The sequence below is a fragment of the Oncorhynchus clarkii genome, chromosome 23 (assembly GCF_045791955.1).
Source record: "Oncorhynchus clarkii lewisi isolate Uvic-CL-2024 chromosome 23, UVic_Ocla_1.0, whole genome shotgun sequence".
NCBI lineage: Eukaryota > Metazoa > Chordata > Actinopteri > Salmoniformes > Salmonidae > Oncorhynchus > Oncorhynchus clarkii.
Window position 1 is genome coordinate 24,154,221 of NC_092169.1, and position 20,550 is coordinate 24,174,770.

The 20,550-nt window shown below is 40.6% G+C and overlaps 2 protein-coding genes across 4 annotated transcripts in view; one reads left to right on the forward strand and one right to left on the reverse strand.

Annotated features, from left to right (window-relative positions):
• Window positions 1-7,625: 7,625 nt before the first annotated feature.
• LOC139381971 (solute carrier family 25 member 16-like) lies at window positions 7,626-20,028 on the reverse strand. 3 transcript variants are annotated; one of them, XM_071125855.1, is made up of 9 exons: window positions 19,305-20,028; window positions 18,696-18,830; window positions 14,483-14,575; window positions 14,026-14,223; window positions 13,725-13,846; window positions 13,582-13,648; window positions 13,327-13,489; window positions 13,092-13,160; window positions 7,626-11,796 (listed from the first exon to the last, which is right to left on the reverse strand). In XM_071125855.1, the coding sequence occupies exons 2-9, from the start codon at window positions 18,790-18,792 to the stop codon at window positions 11,640-11,642; spliced, it is 966 nt and encodes a 321-aa protein (XP_070981956.1). In that variant the 5' UTR covers window positions 18,793-18,830; window positions 19,305-20,028; the 3' UTR covers window positions 7,626-11,639. The 3 variants fall into 3 exon arrangements, with proteins under 3 accessions (XP_070981956.1, XP_070981957.1, XP_070981955.1); XM_071125856.1 differs by having other exon boundaries at window positions 19,560-19,624; XM_071125854.1 differs by having other exon boundaries at window positions 19,257-19,621.
• Window positions 19,969-20,550, forward strand: part of LOC139381969 (methylcytosine dioxygenase TET3-like) — a 46,902-nt gene continuing 46,320 nt past the window's right edge. The window contains exon 1 of the mRNA XM_071125852.1: window positions 19,969-20,272. The gene's annotated coding sequence lies outside the window, so the exon portion shown is untranslated. The remainder of the gene's footprint in view (window positions 20,273-20,550) is intronic.

Consider the following 20,550-nt stretch of genomic DNA (forward strand, 5'->3'; position numbering starts at 1 on the left):
TGGATAAGATTGTCTGTCAAATGACTAATATAAACCACACAACCAAATCATAAGTACTGTATGAGAAATAAGAGCCTTTATTTTCATATTGACTCAATAAGAAAACATTTAAGCGCAATTCAGATCTTTTATAATTCATAAAATCAGAACAAGCAAAACTAACCATTTCTGCCTAAATGGACAAATAAAACTGGTTAAAAAAAAGTAGTACCAAACAAATGATTTCCATTTCAGACAAAACCAAAATTCCCTTCCTGATATATTATTATAATATCGTCATATACATTTATCAAAAACAGACAGACCTGAAGACAGGGAAGTTCTAGCCTGGTTACACCAGACATAATGCTGTGCTCACCATTGTCCAGACTGTAAGGTGAGCACAGCGTTTAGTCTGGTGTAACCAGGCTAGGATAGTTCATGTGTAGTCTACTGTCAGGTTACAATGAGCAGCAGTGAGTTGAGTGTACTCTTTAGGCCTGAATCCTGACAAGGTTTGGCTCAATTCAATTTTAATTAAACAGGTAAACCAACATTCTAATTCTCATCATTGCTTTTCAATGAGGATAATTGGAATTGGGATTTCAGTTTACTTCCTGAATTGAAATGGAATTGACTTGGACTTCTGTGTAAACCATGTATCGATATAAAATGGGGGGGGATTTACCTGAACATTTGAGTTACAAGCGTACAGTGGCAAGAAAAAGTATTTGAACCCTTTGGAAATACCTGGATTTATGCATAAATTGGTCATAAAATTTGATCTGATCTTCATCTATGTCACAACAGACAAACACAGACTGCTTAAACTAATAACACAATCAATTACACGTTTTCATGTCTTTATTGAACACACCGTGTAAACATTCACAGTGCAGGGTGGGAAAAGTATGTGAACCTTTGGATTTAATAACTGGTTGACCCTCCTTTGGCAGCAATAACCTCAACTAAACATTTTCTGTAGTTGCGGATCAGACCTGCACAACGGTCCGGAGGAATTTTGGACCATTCCTCTTTACAAAACTGTTTCAGTTTTGTTTCATTATTCTTTTTTTGTTTCATTATTATTCTTTGCAAAAAGTTGTTTCAGACATCCCAATATTCTTGGGATGTCTGGTGTAAACTGCTCTATTGAGGTCATGCCACAGCATCTCAAATCGGGTTGAGGTCAGGACTCTGACTGGGCCACTCCAGAAGGCGTATTGTCTTCTGTTGAAGCCATTCTATTGTTGATTTACTACTGTTTTGGGTCGTTGTCCTGTTGCATCACCCAACTTCAATTGTCGGACAGATACACCAACATTCTCCTGCAAAATGTCTTGATAAACTTGGGAATTCATTTTTCCGTCAATGATAGCAAGCTGTCCAGGCACTGAGGCAGCAAAGCAGCCCCAAACCATGATGCTCCCACCACCATACTTTACAGTTGGGATGAGGCTTTGATGTTGGTGTGCTGTGCCTTTTTTTCTCCACACATAGTGCTGTGTGTTCCTTCCAAACAACTCAACTGTAGTTATCTGTCCACATAATATTTTGCCGGAACATCCAGGTGCACTTTTGCAAACTTCAGATGTGCAGAAATGTTTTTTTGGACAGCAGTGGCTTCTTCCATTGTGTCCTCCCATGAACACCATTCTTGTTTAGTGTTTTACGTATCGTAGACTCGTCAACAGAGATGTTAGCATGTTCCAGAGATTTATGTAAGTCTTTAGCTGACACTCTAGGATTCTTCTTAACCTCATTGAGCATTCTGAGCTGTGCTTTTGCAGTCATCTTTGCAGGACGGCCACTCCTAGGGAGAGTAGCAACAGTGCTGAACTTTCTCCATTTATAGACAATTTGTCTACCATGGACTGATGAACATCAAGGCTTTTAAAGATACTTTTCTAACCCTTTCGAGCTTTATGCAAGTCAACAATTCTTAATCTTAGGTCTTCTGAGATCTCTTTTGTTTGAGGCATGGTTCACATCAGGCAATGCTTCTTGTGAATAGCAAACTCACATTTTATGAGGTTTTTTTTATAGGTCAAGGCAGCTCTAACCAACATCTCCAATCTCGTCTCATTGATTGGACTCCAGGTTAGCTGACAATTAGTTTTTAGAGAAGTCATTAGACTAGGGGTTCACATACTTTTTCCAACCTACACTGTGAATGTTTAAATTATGTATTCAATATAGACCAGAAAAATCCATAATTTGTGTGTTATTAGTTTAAGCACACTATGTTTTTCTATTGTTGTGACTTAGATGAAGATCAGATCAAATTTGATGACCAATTTATGCAGAAATCCAAATAATTCCAAAGGGTTCACATACTTTTCCTGCCACTGTAGATCTCAAGTTAGGATTTCGGAACGTAGCGTTTCAACAGCATGATTTAGGCCTACAGAATAAACACATTACTACATTCATTACAGGAGCTCCACTTATTAATGCAACCAATCTCACTCTAAATAGACATTTTCAGAGACAATTATGGTCCTTTGTAGCTAGCTCAGGGTAGTGGGTTTGATTCCCGGGACCACCCATTGTAAAATGTATGCACGCAGGACTAATTTTATTTTATCCCAAGCTAAATAGCATACATTATACGTCTAAAACCCATGTGAGGGTTAACAAAACAGTTAACATGGCCACGTTCAGTAAACACCAAATAGGATAAAACATTTTGAAACGGAAAAGGAGATGCAACTTCAATCTGAAATAGCAGATTGGTAGTGGTAATGCGCCCTTTACTGATTCTCACAGCCAACCAATCAGTTTGCTGCCAGCTCTTAGCAAACTTTTGGAAAAAAAATGGGTTTGACCAGATACAATGCTATTTCTCTGGACAAATGAATACAAACGTTCAGTTTGCTTATAGAGTAGTGGCACTCAACATGTACTGAAATTACATTAATGATTTGTATGTTGCTAGACTTCAGTGCAAACTCCGATATTATTGACCATAATCTATAACTGAAAAAACGTGTTATGGCTTTACATCCTCTGCCATATAATGGGTTGAGTTTCATCTATCCAGTAGAGGGTTTTCTTCAATGGAAGCTTCTATAATAGAGGAGAGATTGACCGCATCAATTCTTGTTTTTGTGAGAAACAATGTGTTAAAAATGCCAAAATGTCTATATAATCAACTTATCACTGTATGTCTGTCAGAGCTATTCGGAAAGTATTCACACCCCTTGACTTTTTCCACATTGTTACGCTTCAGCCTTATTCTAAAATTGATTAAATAAGAAAATCCTGAATCTACACACAGTACCCCATAATGACAAAGAAAACAGGTTTTTACAAATAAAAAAAACAGAAATAACTTATGTAAATAAGTGTTCAGACACTTTTCTATGAGCCTAAAAATTGAGCTCAGGTACATCCTCTTTACATAGAAACATCTCAAGGATGATCAACAACATGATTGGAGTCCACCTGTGGTAAATTCAATTGATTTGACATGATTTGGAAAGGCACACACCTGTCTATATTAGGTCCCGTAGGTCCCAAGACTGGGTCCCAAGGTCCCAAGACTGAACTCTTTGGCCTGAATGCCAAGCACCACATCTGGAGGAAACCTAGCACCATCCCTTCGGGGAAGCATGGTAGTGGCAGCATCATGCTGTGGGGAGATTTTTCAGTGGCAGGGACTGGGAGACCAGTCAGGAACGAGAGAAAGATGAACAAACCAAAGTACAGAGAGATCCTTGATGAAAACCTGCTCCAAAGCGCTCAGGACTTCAGACTGGGGCGAAGGTTCACCTTCCAACAGGACAACAACCCTAAGCACATAGCTACAACAACGCAGGAATGGCTTCGGGACAAGTCTCTGAATGTCCTTGAATGGCCAAACCAGAGCCCAGACTTGAACCCGATCGAACATCTCTGGAGAGACCTGAAAATAGCTGTGCAGCAACGCTCCCCATCCAACCTGACAGAGTTTGAGATGATCTACAGAGAGAAATGGGAGAAACTCCCCAAATACAGGTGTGCCAAGCTTGTAGAATCATACCCAAGAAGACTCGTACTGTAATCACTGCCAAAGCTGCCATAACAAAGTACTGAGCAAATGGTCTGAATACTTACAGTTGAAGTCGGAAGATTAAACATTTACATTTAAACTCAGTTTTCACAATTCCTGACATTTAATCCTAGTAACAATTTCCTGTCTTAGGTCAGTTAGGATCACCACTTTATTTTAAGAATGTGAAATGTCAGAATAATAGTAGAGAATTATTTATTTCAGTTTTCATCACATTCCCAGTGGGTCAGAAGTTTACATACACTCAATTAGTATTTGGCAGCATTGCCTTTAAATTGTTAAACTTGGGTCAAATGTTTCAGGTAGTCTTCCACAAGCTTCCCACAATAAGTTGGGTGAATATTGGCCCATTCCTCCTGACAGAGCTAGTGTAACTGAGTCATGTTTGTAGGCCTCCTTGCTCGCACACGCTTTTACAGTTCTGCCCACAAATGTTCTAAGGGATTGAGGTCAGGGCTTTGTAATGGCCACACCATTAACTTGACTTTGTTGTCCTTAAGCTATTTTGCCACAACTTTGGAAGTTTGTTTGGGGTCATTGTCCATTTGGAAGACCCATTTGCGACCAAGCTTTAACTTCCTGACTGATGTCTTGAGATGTTGCTTCAATATATCCACATAATTTTCCTACCTCATGATGCCATCTATTTTGTGAAGTGCACCAGTCCCTCTTGCAGCAAAGCACCCCCACAACATGATGCTGCCACCCCCGTGCTTCACGGTTGGGATGGTGTTCTTCGGCTTGCAAGCCTCCCCCTTTTCCCTTCAAACATAACCATGGTCATTATGGCCAAACAGTTCTGTTTTTGTTTCATCAGCCCAGAGGACATTTCTTCAAAAAGTACAATCTTTGTCCCCGTGTGCAGTTGCAAACCGAAGTCTGGCTTTTTTATGGCGGTTTTGGAGCAGCGGCTTCTTCCTTGCTGAGCGGCCTTTAAGGTTATGTCGATATAGGACTCGTTTTACTGGGGATATAGATACTTTTGTACCGGTTTCTTCCAGCATCTTCACAAGGTCCTTTGCTGTTGTTCTGGGATTGACTTGTACTTTTCGCACCAAAGTACGTTAATTTCTAGGAGACAGAATGCGTCTTCTTCCTGAGCGGTATGATGGCTGCGTGGTCCCATGGTGTTTATACTTGCGTCTATTGTTTGTACAGATGAACGTGGTACCTTCAGGCATTTGGAAATTGCTCCCAAGGATGAACCAGATTTGTGGAGGTCTACAATTTTCTTTCTGAGGTCTTGGCTGATTTATTTTTGATTTTCCCATGATGTCATGCAAGTTTGAAGGTAGGCCTTGAAATATACCCACAGGTACATTTCCAATTGACTCAAATTATGTCAATTAGCCCTTCAGAAGCTTCTAAAGCCATTACATCATTTTCTGGAATTTTTCAAGCTGTTTTAAAGGCACAGTCAACTTAGTGTATGTAAACTTCTGACCCACTGGAATTGTGATACAGTGAAATTATAAGTTCAATAATCCGTCTGTAAACAATTGTTGGAAAAATTACTTGTCTCATGCAGAAAGTAGATGTCCCAACCCAACTTTCTTTTACAAGAAATTTGTGGAGGGGTTGGAAAATGAGTTTTAATGACTCCAACCTAAGTGTATGTAAACCTATGACTTCAACTGTATATAAATGTTATATTTTAGTTAATACATTTGCTAAAAAATAAAAAAAATAAAAAAACGTTTTTGCTTTTGTCTTAAAATTTGGTATTGTGTGTAGATTGATGAGGGGGAAAACGATGTAATCCATTTTAGAATAAGGCTGTAATGTAACAAAATGTGGAAAAAGTCAAGGGGTCTGAATACCTTCCGAATGCACTGTACTTACCCCACCAGACATCAAATAAAATTGTATTGGTCACATATTGGTCACATAAACATAGATGTTAATGCGAGTGTAGCGAAATGCTTGTGCTTCTAGTTCCGACCGTCCAGTAATATCTAACAATTCTGAACAATGTCACAACAACTAACTTATACACACACAAGTGTAAAGGAATGAATAGGAATATGTACATATAAATATATGGATGAACGATGGCAGAACGGCATAGGCAAGATGCAGTAGATGGTATAGAACACAGTATATACAGTGGGGCAAAAAAGTATTTAGTCAGCCACCAATTGTACAAGTTCTCCCACTTAAAAAGATGAGAGAGGCCTGTAATTTTCATCATAGATACAAAAAAAAAGAATCCAGAAAATCACATTGTAGGATTTTTAATGAATTTATTTGCAAAAAAAAAAAAAGTATTTGGTCAACAACGAAAGTTTATCTCAATACTTATGTATATACCCTTTGTTGGCAATGACAGAGGTCAAACGTTTTCTGTAAGTCTTCAAGGTTTTCACACGCTGTTGCTGGTATTTTGGCCCATTCCTCCATGCAGATCTCCTCTAGAGCAGATGTTTTGGGGCTGTTGCTGGGCAAACAAAACAAAAAAAATCACAAATTTGGACTCATCAGACCAAAGGACAGACTTCCACTGGGCTAATGGCCATTGCTCATGTTTCTTGGCCCAAGCAAGTATCTTCTTCTTATTGGTGTCCTTTAGTAGTGGTTTCTTTGCAGCAATTCGACCATGAAGGCCTGAGTCACGCCATCTCCTCTGAACAGTTGATGTTGAGATGTGTCTGTTACTTGAAATCTGTGAAGCATTTATTTGGGCTGCAATCTGAGGTGCAGTTAATTGCCGATTAACTCTAATTAACTTATTCTCTGCAGCAGAGGTAACTCTGGGTTTTCCTTTCCTGTGGCGGTCCTCATGAGAGCCAGTTTCATCATAGCGCTTGATGGTTTTTGCGACTGCACTTGAAGAAACTTTGAAAGTTCTTGAAATTGTCCTGATTGACTGACCTTCATGTCTTAAAGTAATGATGGACTGTTGTTTCTCTTTGCTTATCTGAGCTGTTCTTGCCATAATATGGACTTCGTCTTTTACCAAATAAGGCTATCTTCTGTATATCACCCCTACCCTGTCACAACTGATTGGCTCAAATGCATTAAGGAAAGAAATTCCTCAAATTAACTTTTAACCAGGAACACCATTTAATTGAAATGCATTCCAGGTGACTACCTCATGAAGCTGGTTGAGAGAATGCAAGAGTGTGAAAAGCTGTCATCAAGGCAAAGGTTGGCTACTACTACTGAAGAATCTCAAATATAAAATATATTTTGATTTGATTAACACTTTTTTGGTTACTACATGATTCCATCTGTTATTTCATAGTTGATGTCATCACAATTATTCTACAATGTAGAAAATAGTTACAAAAAAGAAGAAAACCCTGGAATGAGTAGGTGTCCAAACTTTTGACTGGTACTGTATGTGCAACTGATAGATGTGCACACACACCCACACATTATTATTATTATTTCATACTTTTTGGTGTTTTACATTTTTTTATTAAATGTTTTATATATAAGTCTAATGTCTGTGTTAACGTTTTAAATGTACGTACATTGCAGTTTTTTTCATTAAGTGTCGGACTCCAGGAAGACTAGCTGTCGTCTGCTAATGGGAACCGTAATAAAATCATCTTTAAATGTTCATTTGAAAATATTTTCTCCCGTTTATATTCATGTATCCACCACCTGTGAAAGTTTGAGGGTGCATCTCAATAGCCTAGTGTCTTCCTCGCCCCGCATTCATCTGCACTGATCTGAAAACACAGAATGGGTGAAAGCATTGTGTAAAGCTGCCTATAGTGTTTTCCCTCACTACAGACTAGCCAGCCAAGAAGAAAAAGTAGCCATTCCTGGCCGAACGAGCTCCATTTTTGTGGCCTCTGGTACATTCTAATGCCTTGATTACATCTCAAATACACAGCAAAATGATTGAATACTTTATCGAGTATACGTCCCAGATTGGAAAAATAAGTTGAGGTATTGTGTAAAAAGACATGACTTTACAATTTAAAATACTGAAGATGTGTGAATTCAGTGTATTGTTAGTTGTTTTGGATATTTTCTAGGCCTATATGATCAGGACTATTTTCTAAGTGGCAAACATTAAAACCTTTAACATTAATCTTAAGGGAAGACGGGTTTAAAGTTGTATTTACAGTTTTACTGCAATATATAAATTGCAAAAATAGTTTGTTGTTCAATTTAAAGTAAATAAGGCACAATATCTTGAAAAATGAATTATAAAAAAATAAAAGGGTTATCTCAGTCTTAAGTATTATATCTTACAGAAATGAATTAAAGTAAAATTAGCATATTTAGAACAAGAATTAGGCTCTGCTCCACTACCTATTGTTCCTGCAGCGAGGATTCACCTTCTTCTTTGACTTAAAATAATAATAATTATACCAGTATGCAAAAGAGGGAGCCAAATTAACAGTTCTCTCACTGACGCGATTCGGTACACTGACTTGTCACACTCCATTTTGCGCCACTATCTGGAAAGTCCCGACATGGACTTCATATCCTAGGAAAATACAAACGAGATCTTTGGTTACCTTGTTCAGGAGCGATCCCATGAACATAACTACGTTGTATGATTTATGAATTTCAAAGGGATATAGGTGATCACTTTTATTCAGTCAGTTTGACACGTCAACATTTGCTGTTCGGTCGTCAATCAAAGCACTGTAAATAGCCTATGCATCACGATTCCGTGGCTGGCTATAGGAAACACACAAAATAAAATTGGCAAGAAAACAATAATTAGGCTCAGTGGATTTCGACTCATCGTTACCACGATGAAGGCGCATCTTGTTATCTGTAAAGAAATTTGACTTCAAATCAACCACAGCGCACACAAATCCCACAGGTACCTGGAGGTGAGACAGACAGCAGATTGCCAAACCAGCAGTGTTTCCCTGTCATCGCTCACATTGTGACTGACAAGCGCCTGTCCTATCAATATTGTTCATTCTTGCGCAGCGTTTCCCAAACTCGGTCCTGGGGATGTTTTGGTTTTTGCCCCTGCACTACACAGCAGATTAAATCATCAAAGCTTAATGATTTGTTTATTATTTGAATCAGCTGTGCAGTGCAAAAAACTAAATGTGCACCCCTTGGGGACCCAATGACAGAGTTTGGGCAACACTGTTCTAGTGGGAGAGGGACTTTTCTGAATAGCGAATTTAAACTTTTATTAATCAAACATAGCAGGTATTTTTTTAAGTGGAATAAGTCTGGGAAAACAATGTGCCTACCAGGAAGTAGCTTTTACCTATCCAGCTCGTTCAGTGCAGGTGACGGAAAGTACAGTAGATTGGGAAAGGAAGTGACTTGAGACCAGTGAGATGTGCATTATGATTCTTATGACTTCCTTACATCATTTTGCTAAACAAGAGAAGAACAGAGCATATTGTCATGAAGCACTAGTACTGACATCAGATCCCCCTCTTATTCATTATGATCGAAAAGGCTAAACTGACACTTCATGAATACGGGTACAGAACACAGATGCTGCACAATGTACATTCAAACCAAGAGGAAAATGACATATCCAAAGTCATGATGATACATGGACAGATCAGAATACATACGTCGCTGTAGTAGTGGTTATGAAGGCTTCAGCATGGTAATGTCCAGGGCAGGCTACAAATGATAGTTGTCGGTAAACGTATTACTGACTCATTATGGACACCTTGTGGCCACACAGTCACACTACACTTTCATAAATAAACACAAAAAAGCCAAAGGCTCCAACGTGCTAGTTTTTTCCCCCCTTGAAGTACTTAACTCAGGTTTCCGTTTGGGTGCTTAAACCACATAGCAACTCTTACATAGGATACATTATATAGCACATCTTTTAATACTAGTGTCTAGATCAGTAGCTGACAAATGCTTTCTACACCCCACAACACACACCTGAACACAGGGAAATGTAGGCAAGAGGTAAAGAAAACACAACTTGTTAAAACCACCACTGTCAGTCCATAGCCTACCTCAGTTCATTGTCATCTCACAGGAACAATATCAAAATCATCCAACTGGAATTTCTGGGAAAGTTGGATTTTGCAACCCTATCCTCAACGGATATCCTCTTCGGGTAGGTACACAGCATCATTAGCCCGAGAACATGACTGTTTCTGCACGCTACACCACTGCCTTGTACCCAACATTGTCACGTCGTAGCCAATGACAAGCTGGCCTGGTTAAAGTAAAAACTGACTGGCAGCCATGGTTATGTCCAAGATGATGCCCTTTTCCCTATATAGTGCACTACTTTAGGCCAGAGCCTGACTGGTGCACTATATAGGGAATAGGGTGGCATTTCAGACACTATGTGTCCTATGTCTCTGTTGCAATTAGATATATAGATAGATATCTATCTATATAGATCTGTTGGTTACACGGGTAAAAGATTGGCAAAGTGCACAGAGGCTTTGTGGATAGGAACACAATACATAAATAGCAACTTGTATACAACAAGGCATTGGACCCCAAACCTGCACAGTAGAGAAGAGACTTACTACACACTAAACCCTGAATGGACACAAACACGTCAACACCAAAGACAACACTCCTACAGATACACACCATATCTATTAAACTGAATGGGGCAAACCTGCTTCAATGTCTGACAATAAGACTTTTGGGAGACCATCAAAATAATATAATTTGATGTTCAGTTTTGAACAAACTGAATGTGATGTTTTGGGATTTTATCATTTGGATTCTACTAAACTCAGGATGCTCAAAAAGCACAGTTCTGTGTTAAACACAAGCTTGGGGAGAGTGTTCTTAATTCTCATAAAATGTAGGAGTTGTTCTATAACTCTTATAAAAACGGACATATTACACATTTAAATCCTTGTCTCATTATTTTATGTGTCTAGGTTTGTACTCACAAGTGTCAGGTGCATGAGGTACATGAGGAAAAGAAGACCTCCGATTATGTTAAGGCAGATTGCCCAGTGTGACTTTCCCCTCCGTTATTGTCTGTGTGACTTCTTAGGTAGGGTGGGAGGCAGTGTACAGAATTGGGTTGCTATGCCATTACCAACAACAGTTGTTAGGGGTTCATTGCACATAGCCACTCATCGAAGCAGAGGGAGTCATTGTCCATAGGTATCCATGGCAATAGTTGCCGGGGTGTTGTCCACAGCCACAGGTTGGGCGGTTTTAGAACGACATAAGAGGGAGAATCACAAAAGCAGGAGCTGAGAACAGACAGGGGCACTGGATTGGCACTGCCAGTTGTTTGAGGCGTTGCCATGGGGCCCAGTGCCTTCATCTGCTTTCCGACTGGGACAAAGAGCGACTGGGCTCAGCGTGGCTCCAGTGGCTGAGCCTCAATGGCCTCCTCTGGTAGCAGAGTTCAATACCTCCAAGCGGAAGCCGACCTCCTTAAAACAGAAAAGGTTAACTAGGGTAAATTAACACATCTAATAAGGAATATTCAGAGCACTGAAAGACGTTCAGAAAAATGTTGTCCAATTTATAGTTCCCCGGTCAGGTTGTGTTGAGATGCAGGGAGTTCCTAAGGAAGTTCCCCGATCAGGTTGTGTTGAGATGCAGGGAGTTCCTAAGGAAGTTCCCCGGTCAGGTTGTGTTGAGATGCAGGGAGTTCCTAAGGAAGTTCTTAAACATTTCAGAATGTTGGATGGATGGATGGGGAGGGAGGGAGCAGCTAGTTGAGGTGGAGGGTTTGCTTCATGAACTCATAGGTGGTGAAGGCCACAGCCTGAGAGGGCACACAGCGGATGTAGTTGAGAGACAGCCCTCTGTACAGACCCTTCTTCATCCCATACTGACTGTACACATACTTCAGAGTCTTGGTCAGGGTACTGTAGAGGGAGACAAAGTTACTCTTTATTTTACAGTGCGGGGCTTACCAGGTACTTATCAATTACATTGTAATATGTTCACTCATAATATAATATGCCCCCCCCCAAAAAAATCTATTTGTTAAAGACGTTCAGAATAGGTTATCCTGCCAGTGCCAGTCTGTTTCGGGATTCTAAACCTCAAAGACAGAGCTGTTTAATACAGACACAGTACACAGGCTCGGGACTGACATCATCTAAAACACAAGATCTCATTGTATGGAGTAGAATATAGTAACTCAGTCTTACTCTAAGTGAGTAGTCTATTCTTGCCCTGACAACCCAGAGGTTGTCCACCTCTAGAAAATCATTATTACGAGGATAAATTCTAGAAGCATAGTGTCAGGTGGTGAAGTATTTCTACTGCCACTGTGAGGCAGGCAAACTGTGAAAGGCATGTCTGGTACAAAGCTGTAGTCTTCTGGAAGACCAACCAGGGCTTAGGACTCAATAATACACTCCACAAAACTCAAACAGGGTCCAGGGTAGTATCCAGATTTCCATACCGTTCCTGTACCATACTGGGCTATGCGGTATAACCAGCAGTGCACACAAGGGGTGTTATTTTTTCCCAAACTAAAATAAATAAATATATAGACAGTCAAAGTACTAGTGAATTCCCAAAGCGGACGTTAGCTAAATGCCAACAAGATCAAGCGAACATAATGTGATTTGAAGGACAAAGAACCCAGCTCATACAACTATCTCAAAAGGCTACTCACACTTGATCTAGGAGGGGATGATTGTCTCCGCTGTAACCAACAAGCAAGATCTTGCAAGCTAGCCACCTATAGCTAGCAAGTTAGCAAAACAAATGCATGGCTGAAGCCCTGACTGGAGAATTAGATAGTTAACATAAAGTTATAAGATATTTCGCTGGCAAATATTAGTAGTGAATTTCAAGTGTAACTTGTAACCTCTCTTTCTTCTGCTGAACAACAGTGGATCATCACATCACAAAACCTCCATTTTCTCCATGTAGCTCTTTGTAGACAAACATACTATGTGACTGGTTCAATTGACATTATGAATAAAAATGTAAATAATAGACATTGGGAAGGGTATTGAAAATCATACAGCTATTTCAAAGTACCCCAGTATACGGTATATCCAGTACACCCCCTAAGTCTAGTCCAGGGTACTTTTGCCTTTTAGAATTGGATTATATGGAAAGAGAAACCTGATCCTAGATCAGCATTTCATTTTGTAATACGAGCTCTAGGTTTGGAGAGGAAGAGATAAATGGTGCCACTTACAGACATTTGTCCGAATCAGGAAGTACCACTCCTAACTGCATCCTTCTCCTGGCAACATCTAGAGGATAGCTGGGAGAGGAGACGGGGAAGAGAAGGGGGGGACAGAAAGAGAGTGCAAATGAGTTAACCAACCAACCAGTTAACCACCCCTCCACAGAGCAGTCGACATAGGTCTTTAAAATCCAATGAATCCATCAGTCAAACACCCAATCAATCAGTCAATCAATCAACCTACGAAATGGTCTGTGCGATAGCTCCAGCCACCCCTCCACAGAGCAGGTTGACATGGGTCTTCAGCACCATCACCTCTGGGTTGTCTGAGGACGGTCGCCCTAGTAGCTCTGGGAAGTGGGCCAGACCTAGACTCTTCAGCGTGCCGAAGGTAAAGAACGAGAACCCTGGAGGATGGAGGGCAGAAGAAATGAGGCCCACAAAACTCAACAGAAAGTTCTTGACAACACTGTGTGTGTGTGTGTGTGTGCATGGTCACCTGCATATGGAGCCATGCCTATAAGGGTTGGGATGAGACCTTTGTAGAAGCCAGGGATGCCTCCTTCCTTTAAAAAGAGAACACCAACAGCTGAGCCTCAACTCAGTATAATTTTAAACTGAGAGGAACAAATAAAAAGGCACCTTTAGGTATATCGTCTGAAAGGCATTTCCGATGCCTGTGTAGCGATGGTGTCCTTTCACCTGATATGCCAGACGGGCTCTTATCACATCCAGAGGGTACGTACATATCACTGCTGTCATCCCTAAGCAACACAACAACATGGTCAGATACAACAACAGTTAAGTATGTTGTATCTACTGTGGAAACTATTGTTGTTGAAAAGGAATCAGGAATTCCTCAATCAGGAATGAGGAAGTATCTTCTCTGCATTATACAGGCCTCCTATTGTCTTTTTTGGATTCTTCCCACTGATCCTCTCACCTGCCATAGAACCGGCCATTAGCCTGTGGATGTGTCCAGAGATGCCCAGCTGTTTACTGAGGATCTTCTTGTATTTGTCGAAGGCCATGAACTGGATGGCTCCGTAGGGGAATATCCTGACCATCATAGCCCCATTGCCTTTATACAGCCCCAGGTAACCCTCCTTCTTTGGCACAGCACGGAGAGTGGCTACCACTCCTACAGGAGAGAGAGGAGAGGGAAGGGAGAGAGAGCAAAGGACAAAAAGAAGAAAGATCAGTGTGATGTCATTGCTTAGTTTCCGGTGTCATCTGGTGTAAGATAAAACATCTCTTATTAATTCAACGGGACATGATACAACATTTACATGGGAGGGGGAATACATCAGTGGCACTGACAAACCAATTGACAACCAACAGACATGTTTACAGGAAGAGGAACACTCCATTTCAGAACAGCAGAGTTATCCAAACCATACCCAGATCTTTGTAGTGGGGGCTATGGGCTTGCAGTAGGATCTTTACTCTGTCCAGAGGAGCGATGGTGGACTTGGCACAGCATCCAGCTACACCTAAACACACCCAGAGAGATACAGACACCCACAACATGAGCATCTCTGAGCTGGACTGAGTAAAATAAACATTCAATTATCCTGCAGATAATTATCTGTTAGATGCTTGTTTGCTAAAACCTGAATCTAGACGCATTAGCTTGAATTGGTGCATATTACACGGAACACAAAAAGCTTTTTTCTCTCAAATTTTGTGCACAAATTTGTTTACATCCTCTGTTAGTGAGCATTTCTCCTTAGCCAAGATAATCCATCCACCTGACAGGTGTGGCATATCAAGAAGATGATTAAACAGCATGATCATTACACAGGTGCACCTTGTACTGGGGACAATAAAAGGCTACTCTAAAATATGCAGATTTATCGCACAACACAATGCCACTGATGTTTCAAGTTGAGGGAGCGTTCAATTGGCATGCTGACTGCAGGAATGCCCACCAGAGCTATTGCCAGATAAATTATCAATACATTTTCTACCACAAAACTGTCTCTAATGATGTTTTAGAGAATTTGGCAGTAAGTTCAACCGGCCCTTTAGTGGGGAAAAACGTATTCTGAGTGGGTGGGCTTATGCTCTCCAAGGCCCACCCATGGCTGCAACCCTGCCCAGTCATGTGAAATCCATAGAGTAGGGCCTAATGAATTTATTTTAATGAACCGTAACTCAGTAAAATCTTTGAAATTGTTGCATGTTGCATTTATATTTTTGCTCACTATAGATCACTTTGGACTTGTCGTGAAGTTTCTGGTCATGGATCAAGTTGGCCCATGAAATTGAGAGTGGATCTAAATGTTTTTCCTCAAGCCTGGACTATCGGACCATGATCTTATTACGTTTCCAATCGCAACAAATAATTTGGTTGGACACCAACCAAGGACTATCAAAAGATGCGCTGTAAATTCTCAGAAAACAGTAGTTAAGATGGAGAGAAGTCTGTCCATAATAAAGCGCTGTTCTGCATTTTAGTTTTGTCGCACCTGGACTACTGTTCAGTTGTGTGGTCAGGTGCCACAAAGAGGGACCTCGGCAATTGGCTCAGAACAGGGCAGCACGACTGGCCCTAAATATACATGGAGAGCTAACATTAATAATATGCATGTCAATCTCTCAAGGCTCAAAGTGGAGAAGAGATTGACTTCATCACTACTTGTTTTTGTAAGAAGTGTTGACATGCTGAATGCACCAAGCTGTCTGTTTAAACTACTAGCACATAGCTCAGACACCCATTCATACCCCACAAGACATGTCACCAAAGGTCTCTTCACAAATCGCCAAGTGAACAGACTATGGGAGGCGCACAGGACTACAAGGAACTCTATTTCACATCAGGTAACTGATGCAAGCAGTAGAATCAGATGGTTTTTTCAAACAGATAAAAAGACCCTTATGGAACAGTGGAGACTGAAGACACACACTGTACACATACATGGATTTTGTAATGTAGATATTCGGGGTCTCGAGTGGTGCAGCGGTTTAAGGCACTGCATCCCAGTGCAAGAGCTGTCACTACAGTCCCTGGTTTGAATCCAGGCTGTATCACATCCGACCATGATTGGGAGTCCCATAGGGTGGGGTACAATTGGCCCAGTGACGTCCAGGTTTGGCCACCATTGTAAATAGGGTAGGCCATCATTGTAAATAAGAATTTGTTCTTAACAGACTTGCCTAGTTAAATAAAGGATCAATTAAAATATATATAATAATAATAATAAGTGATAGAGTAGTGGCCTGAGGGAACATACTTAATGTGTTGTGAAAAGTTATTAAATGTAATATTTGTATATACCTGCCTTAATGTAGCAGCAGCTAATGGGGATCCTTAATAAAATACAAAGATTACTAGATGCCCTTCCAGACTCCCTTCACCTACCCAAGGACATTAGAGTACAAAAATCTGTTAACCACCTAACTGAGGATCTAAATTAACCATGCATAATACCCTAGATGCGGTCGAACCTGCTAAAAACAAAAACAAATTGTCACAAAAAACTAGCTCCCTGGTATACAGAAAATACCTGAGCCCTGAAACAAGCTTCCAAAAAATTGGAATGGAAATTGCTCTACACCAAATTGTAAGTCAAATCCAACTAGCTTGGAAGGACAGTACCATGCAATATCGAATAGCTCTCACTGCTGCTCGACCAACCTACTTTTCCAACCTGATTGTAGAGAATAAAACAACGATAAATTAAATGTTTTAAACTGTCGCAAAGCTAACAAAAAAGCAGCATTCCCCAAGTGAAGTTGGCCTTCACATCAGCAGTGATACATTCATTAACTTCTTTGACAGAAAAATAAATTGTAATCCAACCTCGTAACATAACAAAATGTGAAAAAAGTTAAGGGATGTAAATACTTTATGAAGGCTACAACCTTTTGTCTGTTGTAATGGATATTGCAGTTGCACAAGCAGGACGCAGTCCCTACACTTTTGACACATTTCGTGTGATGCTGTAAGATCATCTTTATAGCTGCTGCCATATATTAGTTCCTGAAAAAAGAACACTACTTGCTGCCTGTCTGCCTAAAAAGAGAGTCTGACAATTGGCAAGTTCGTTTTGCGTCGCCCTGTGCCATAGTTATGCCATATATGCTGATATCGTGGTGAGAGTAAAAAGCTGCATGTAACTCAGCAGCTAAGAAGAACATGTAATCACTAGACTGCCTGTTTGTGTCGTACTTATGTTTGTAATACTGACAACAAAGTTTGTAAGAACTCCTGGAAATTAAACATTAAATAATGCTTATGCTTACTGAGGCATGGAATGCAATAGGTCGAACAGTTGCGTGTACAACATGAAGTTTGTAGGCTACATCAGTGACCAGACAAAAGCGATCAAGGAGGTGGTAGCGGCTGTGAAGCACTCAACACTGCAGCTAAGTAGGCACCGGAGTGGGAAATCGGCCAAGTAAAAATAAAAATCCTACACATGCACAGGAATATCCATATTTTTAGTCTGGGCAGAGAGAAACTCTGTATCCATAGCTTCTCCATATAATTAAACAGTTCCATTTCACGTCATGCTGTTGTAACTGGTGTGAAATGGCTAGCTAGTTAGCGGGGTGCGCGCTAATAGCATTTCAATCGGTAATGTCACTCGCTCTGAGACCTTGAAGTAGTTGTTCCCCTTGCTCTGCAGGGGCTGCAGCTTTTGTGGAGTGATGGGCAACGATGCTTCATGGGAGGCAGTTGTAGATGTGTGCAGAGGGTCCCTGGTTTGAGCCCAGGTAGGGGCGAGGAGAGGGACGGAAGCTATACTGTTACAGTTATTTACTCCAGGAAAAGGCAGTGGGTTTTGTCAGGAAATCTCTGTGAATCTTCATAAACCTGTTCCAGTTATTCAACCTTAGACTGTACCTATTTCATTTCTGGATCTCTGGTGAGGTTAAACCATTATTTTAAAGCAGGGATTGCCTACTGGCGGCCCAGGGAAGGCCCTCTGACAACTCAGTCTGGGTTTTAACATACTGATGCAAGTTAGAATAGTAGAATACACAAAGTGCAATTTTGAAATTTGGTTGTGCAACAGCAGTTTCTCTCTTGTTATATCAGTCACTGATAGTCACTCAATTAGCCCATGTCAGCTAACCTTTTTTAGATTGGTAAATTAGTCTAGTGGCCAGCTATCTAAACTTAGTATTCATGGTTGAATAATCGGCCGGGGGGCCCACATTGATTTTGTTAGTCAGTCTCACTCAGATATCATATTAAAAACTACAAACATTTGTCTCCACTCTGGCAAAATGTGTAGGATTATAGGAAATTAGCCAATTTTCCTCTCTGACACATGTCGAAATGTGTAGAATTGCAGAAAACTTGCTTTAAAAATCCAAAATGGTCTCTATGCACCATGGCAGAATGTCTAGAATTGCACAACATTAACTAAAACAAAAAAATCTCTGCCTTCAAGTGGGGGGCTGCTAAAATGTTTTGCTCTCAATGTGGTGGTGTTGCCCATCCCTGATCTAGATTATAATAGTCCGTTATTGCTGGACAAAAAGCATGCACGCCATGCAGCTCAGCAGTACCTGGGTTTGTGTCACTGGATGTGCACTACTGTATGTTCTGTATTGCATTTCTGTATTATAATCACTAGTTAAGTCTGCAGCCACACTTACCTCCAGCTACGAAGGAGCGGACAAAGTGATAGTCCCCCTGAGAGTGGTTGGGGATTGCAGGACGACCAGGGGTGGAGACTGCAGCCTCAGTTGCCATGATGTGTGTGTTCAATCAGGACCCTAATGCAGCCATAACTATGGAAAGAATAAAAAACAACCTATATATAATTACCTTTACACCCACAATTAAAAAGGATATCACTCGACATCACAGTTGGACAGCCAATAAGACATTATTGCCTTGCCGGGGGGGGGGGCACATAATGATGATGAGGCATAACGTTGTATGTAACGTTAACGTCAGTTGATCACTGAAGCAAAGTATACATCAAGACATGGTGTGGTTTGGCTAGCTAAGTAGATACTAGCCGGCTAGTCACGTATCAAAACTAAACTAGCACTAGTAGCTCGTAGTAACTGTCATTGAACGTAGCTAACGTTAGCTATCACTGAAGTCGACCTAACCGTTATCGTGTTACCGTCAGCAGATTAACTTTTAACTAGCTAGCTAAATACAATTTTCAATCTACCATTGAATGGACTGTTCAAACAGTTACTCACAGTTCAATCGACTGTTGCTGTATTGATAACGTATATTAACCATCTTACCCGCTGCAAGGTCAACACTGTCAGATGAACGAACGTTGCACAATGGAGCTAGCGGGCGCGTTAGCATTTGCAGGCAGCCTCAGGCCCTTCCGGATTCCCCAAGTAAACAAACATGCTTAGCGGGCGCTCGCAGAGACAACTTCACCGAGCGACAAATCTGTTAGTTCAGTTTTCGGTCCCTGTTTTTGCAAGTCATCCGTAGCTAATTGATAGCCAAAAGTTATTAGAAAAACAGCAACAAAACCAGTTTTCTACCTGGGTTAAATGTATGAAGGGTGAAGGCACGTGTTTTTATGATCACCAACCATCGAGAGTTGCACCGGCGCATGTCAATGACGTCACTGATCAAATAAAATAAAGTGCACAATAAAATCATAAACGTGTCAATTAATAATAACATGTCAATATACTGCCCAAACACTTTATCATTTGCTAAATATTGGGTCATATAGCACTTGTGTGGAGCATGTTAGTGTTTTTAAAGGTGTTATTATTACACAGTTGTAAAACAGTTATTAACTTTAATAAAGACTATGAAGCAGAACATCAGCTTGTTTAAGGGTTGTCTAGGGTTTGAAGTAGTTTGATAGAAGTTTGATACTTATACTAATTAGAGAAAGTGGGCAAACGTGAATTCCATTCCAGGTTTTCCCGATTACTCTTTACTCCAGAGCTGAGTTGACTCGAGACCATAGGTTGCATCTGGGAGAGGAGGGAGAGAGGGCTGCCCTGAAGGGATTGACACAAGAAGGATTTACGCTTTAAATTGTGTTGTATCCAGTATGGCTACATGCATGTTTTACACTATCAAAAGCCGCTTGATATAAACAGTATTGCTAGATTGTGTCAATGTATCAGTGTGGTAAAGAAGAACCAGACATATTTTCCGAGGGAAACCAATACAATGAACGTCAGTGTCTAACAGGGGTGGAGTATTATTAGCGATTCAGACAGTGCAACTGTCTCTGGTATGTAAAATATTTGAGCTGCCTTTTAAAGACAACGTGTAAATAAAATCCACACCAACATCACGTAATTAGGCTATGTTCTTGGTGACATTCACGAATAGCTTAGTCAGCCATCCAATGCCACGAGTGTCAAATACTCGATATTGTTCGGACATTCGGTCAACTGCAAGAAAATCTACTCGATGCGGCAATGTTGCAAGCTGGTTACAACATTGTCATTACGCTTCCGTCCGAAATTCGTGCGGAAAAGTACTAGCCAGCGAGCCAGGTTCGGTGCC

Coding starts and splice junctions, on each gene's coding strand:
- LOC139381971 (XM_071125855.1), bottom strand. CDS start 18,792: ATGGCAACTGAGGCTGCAGTCTCCACCCCTGGTCGTCCTGCAATCCCC. Junction 14,576..18,695: donor CCGCTCCTTCGTAGCTGGAG/GTAAGTGTGGCT, acceptor GGGTGTGTTTAG/GTGTAGCTGGATGCTGTGCC. Junction 13,490..13,581: donor AGGCATGGCTCCATATGCAG/GTGACCATGCAC, acceptor TCCATCCTCCAG/GGTTCTCGTTCTTTACCTTC.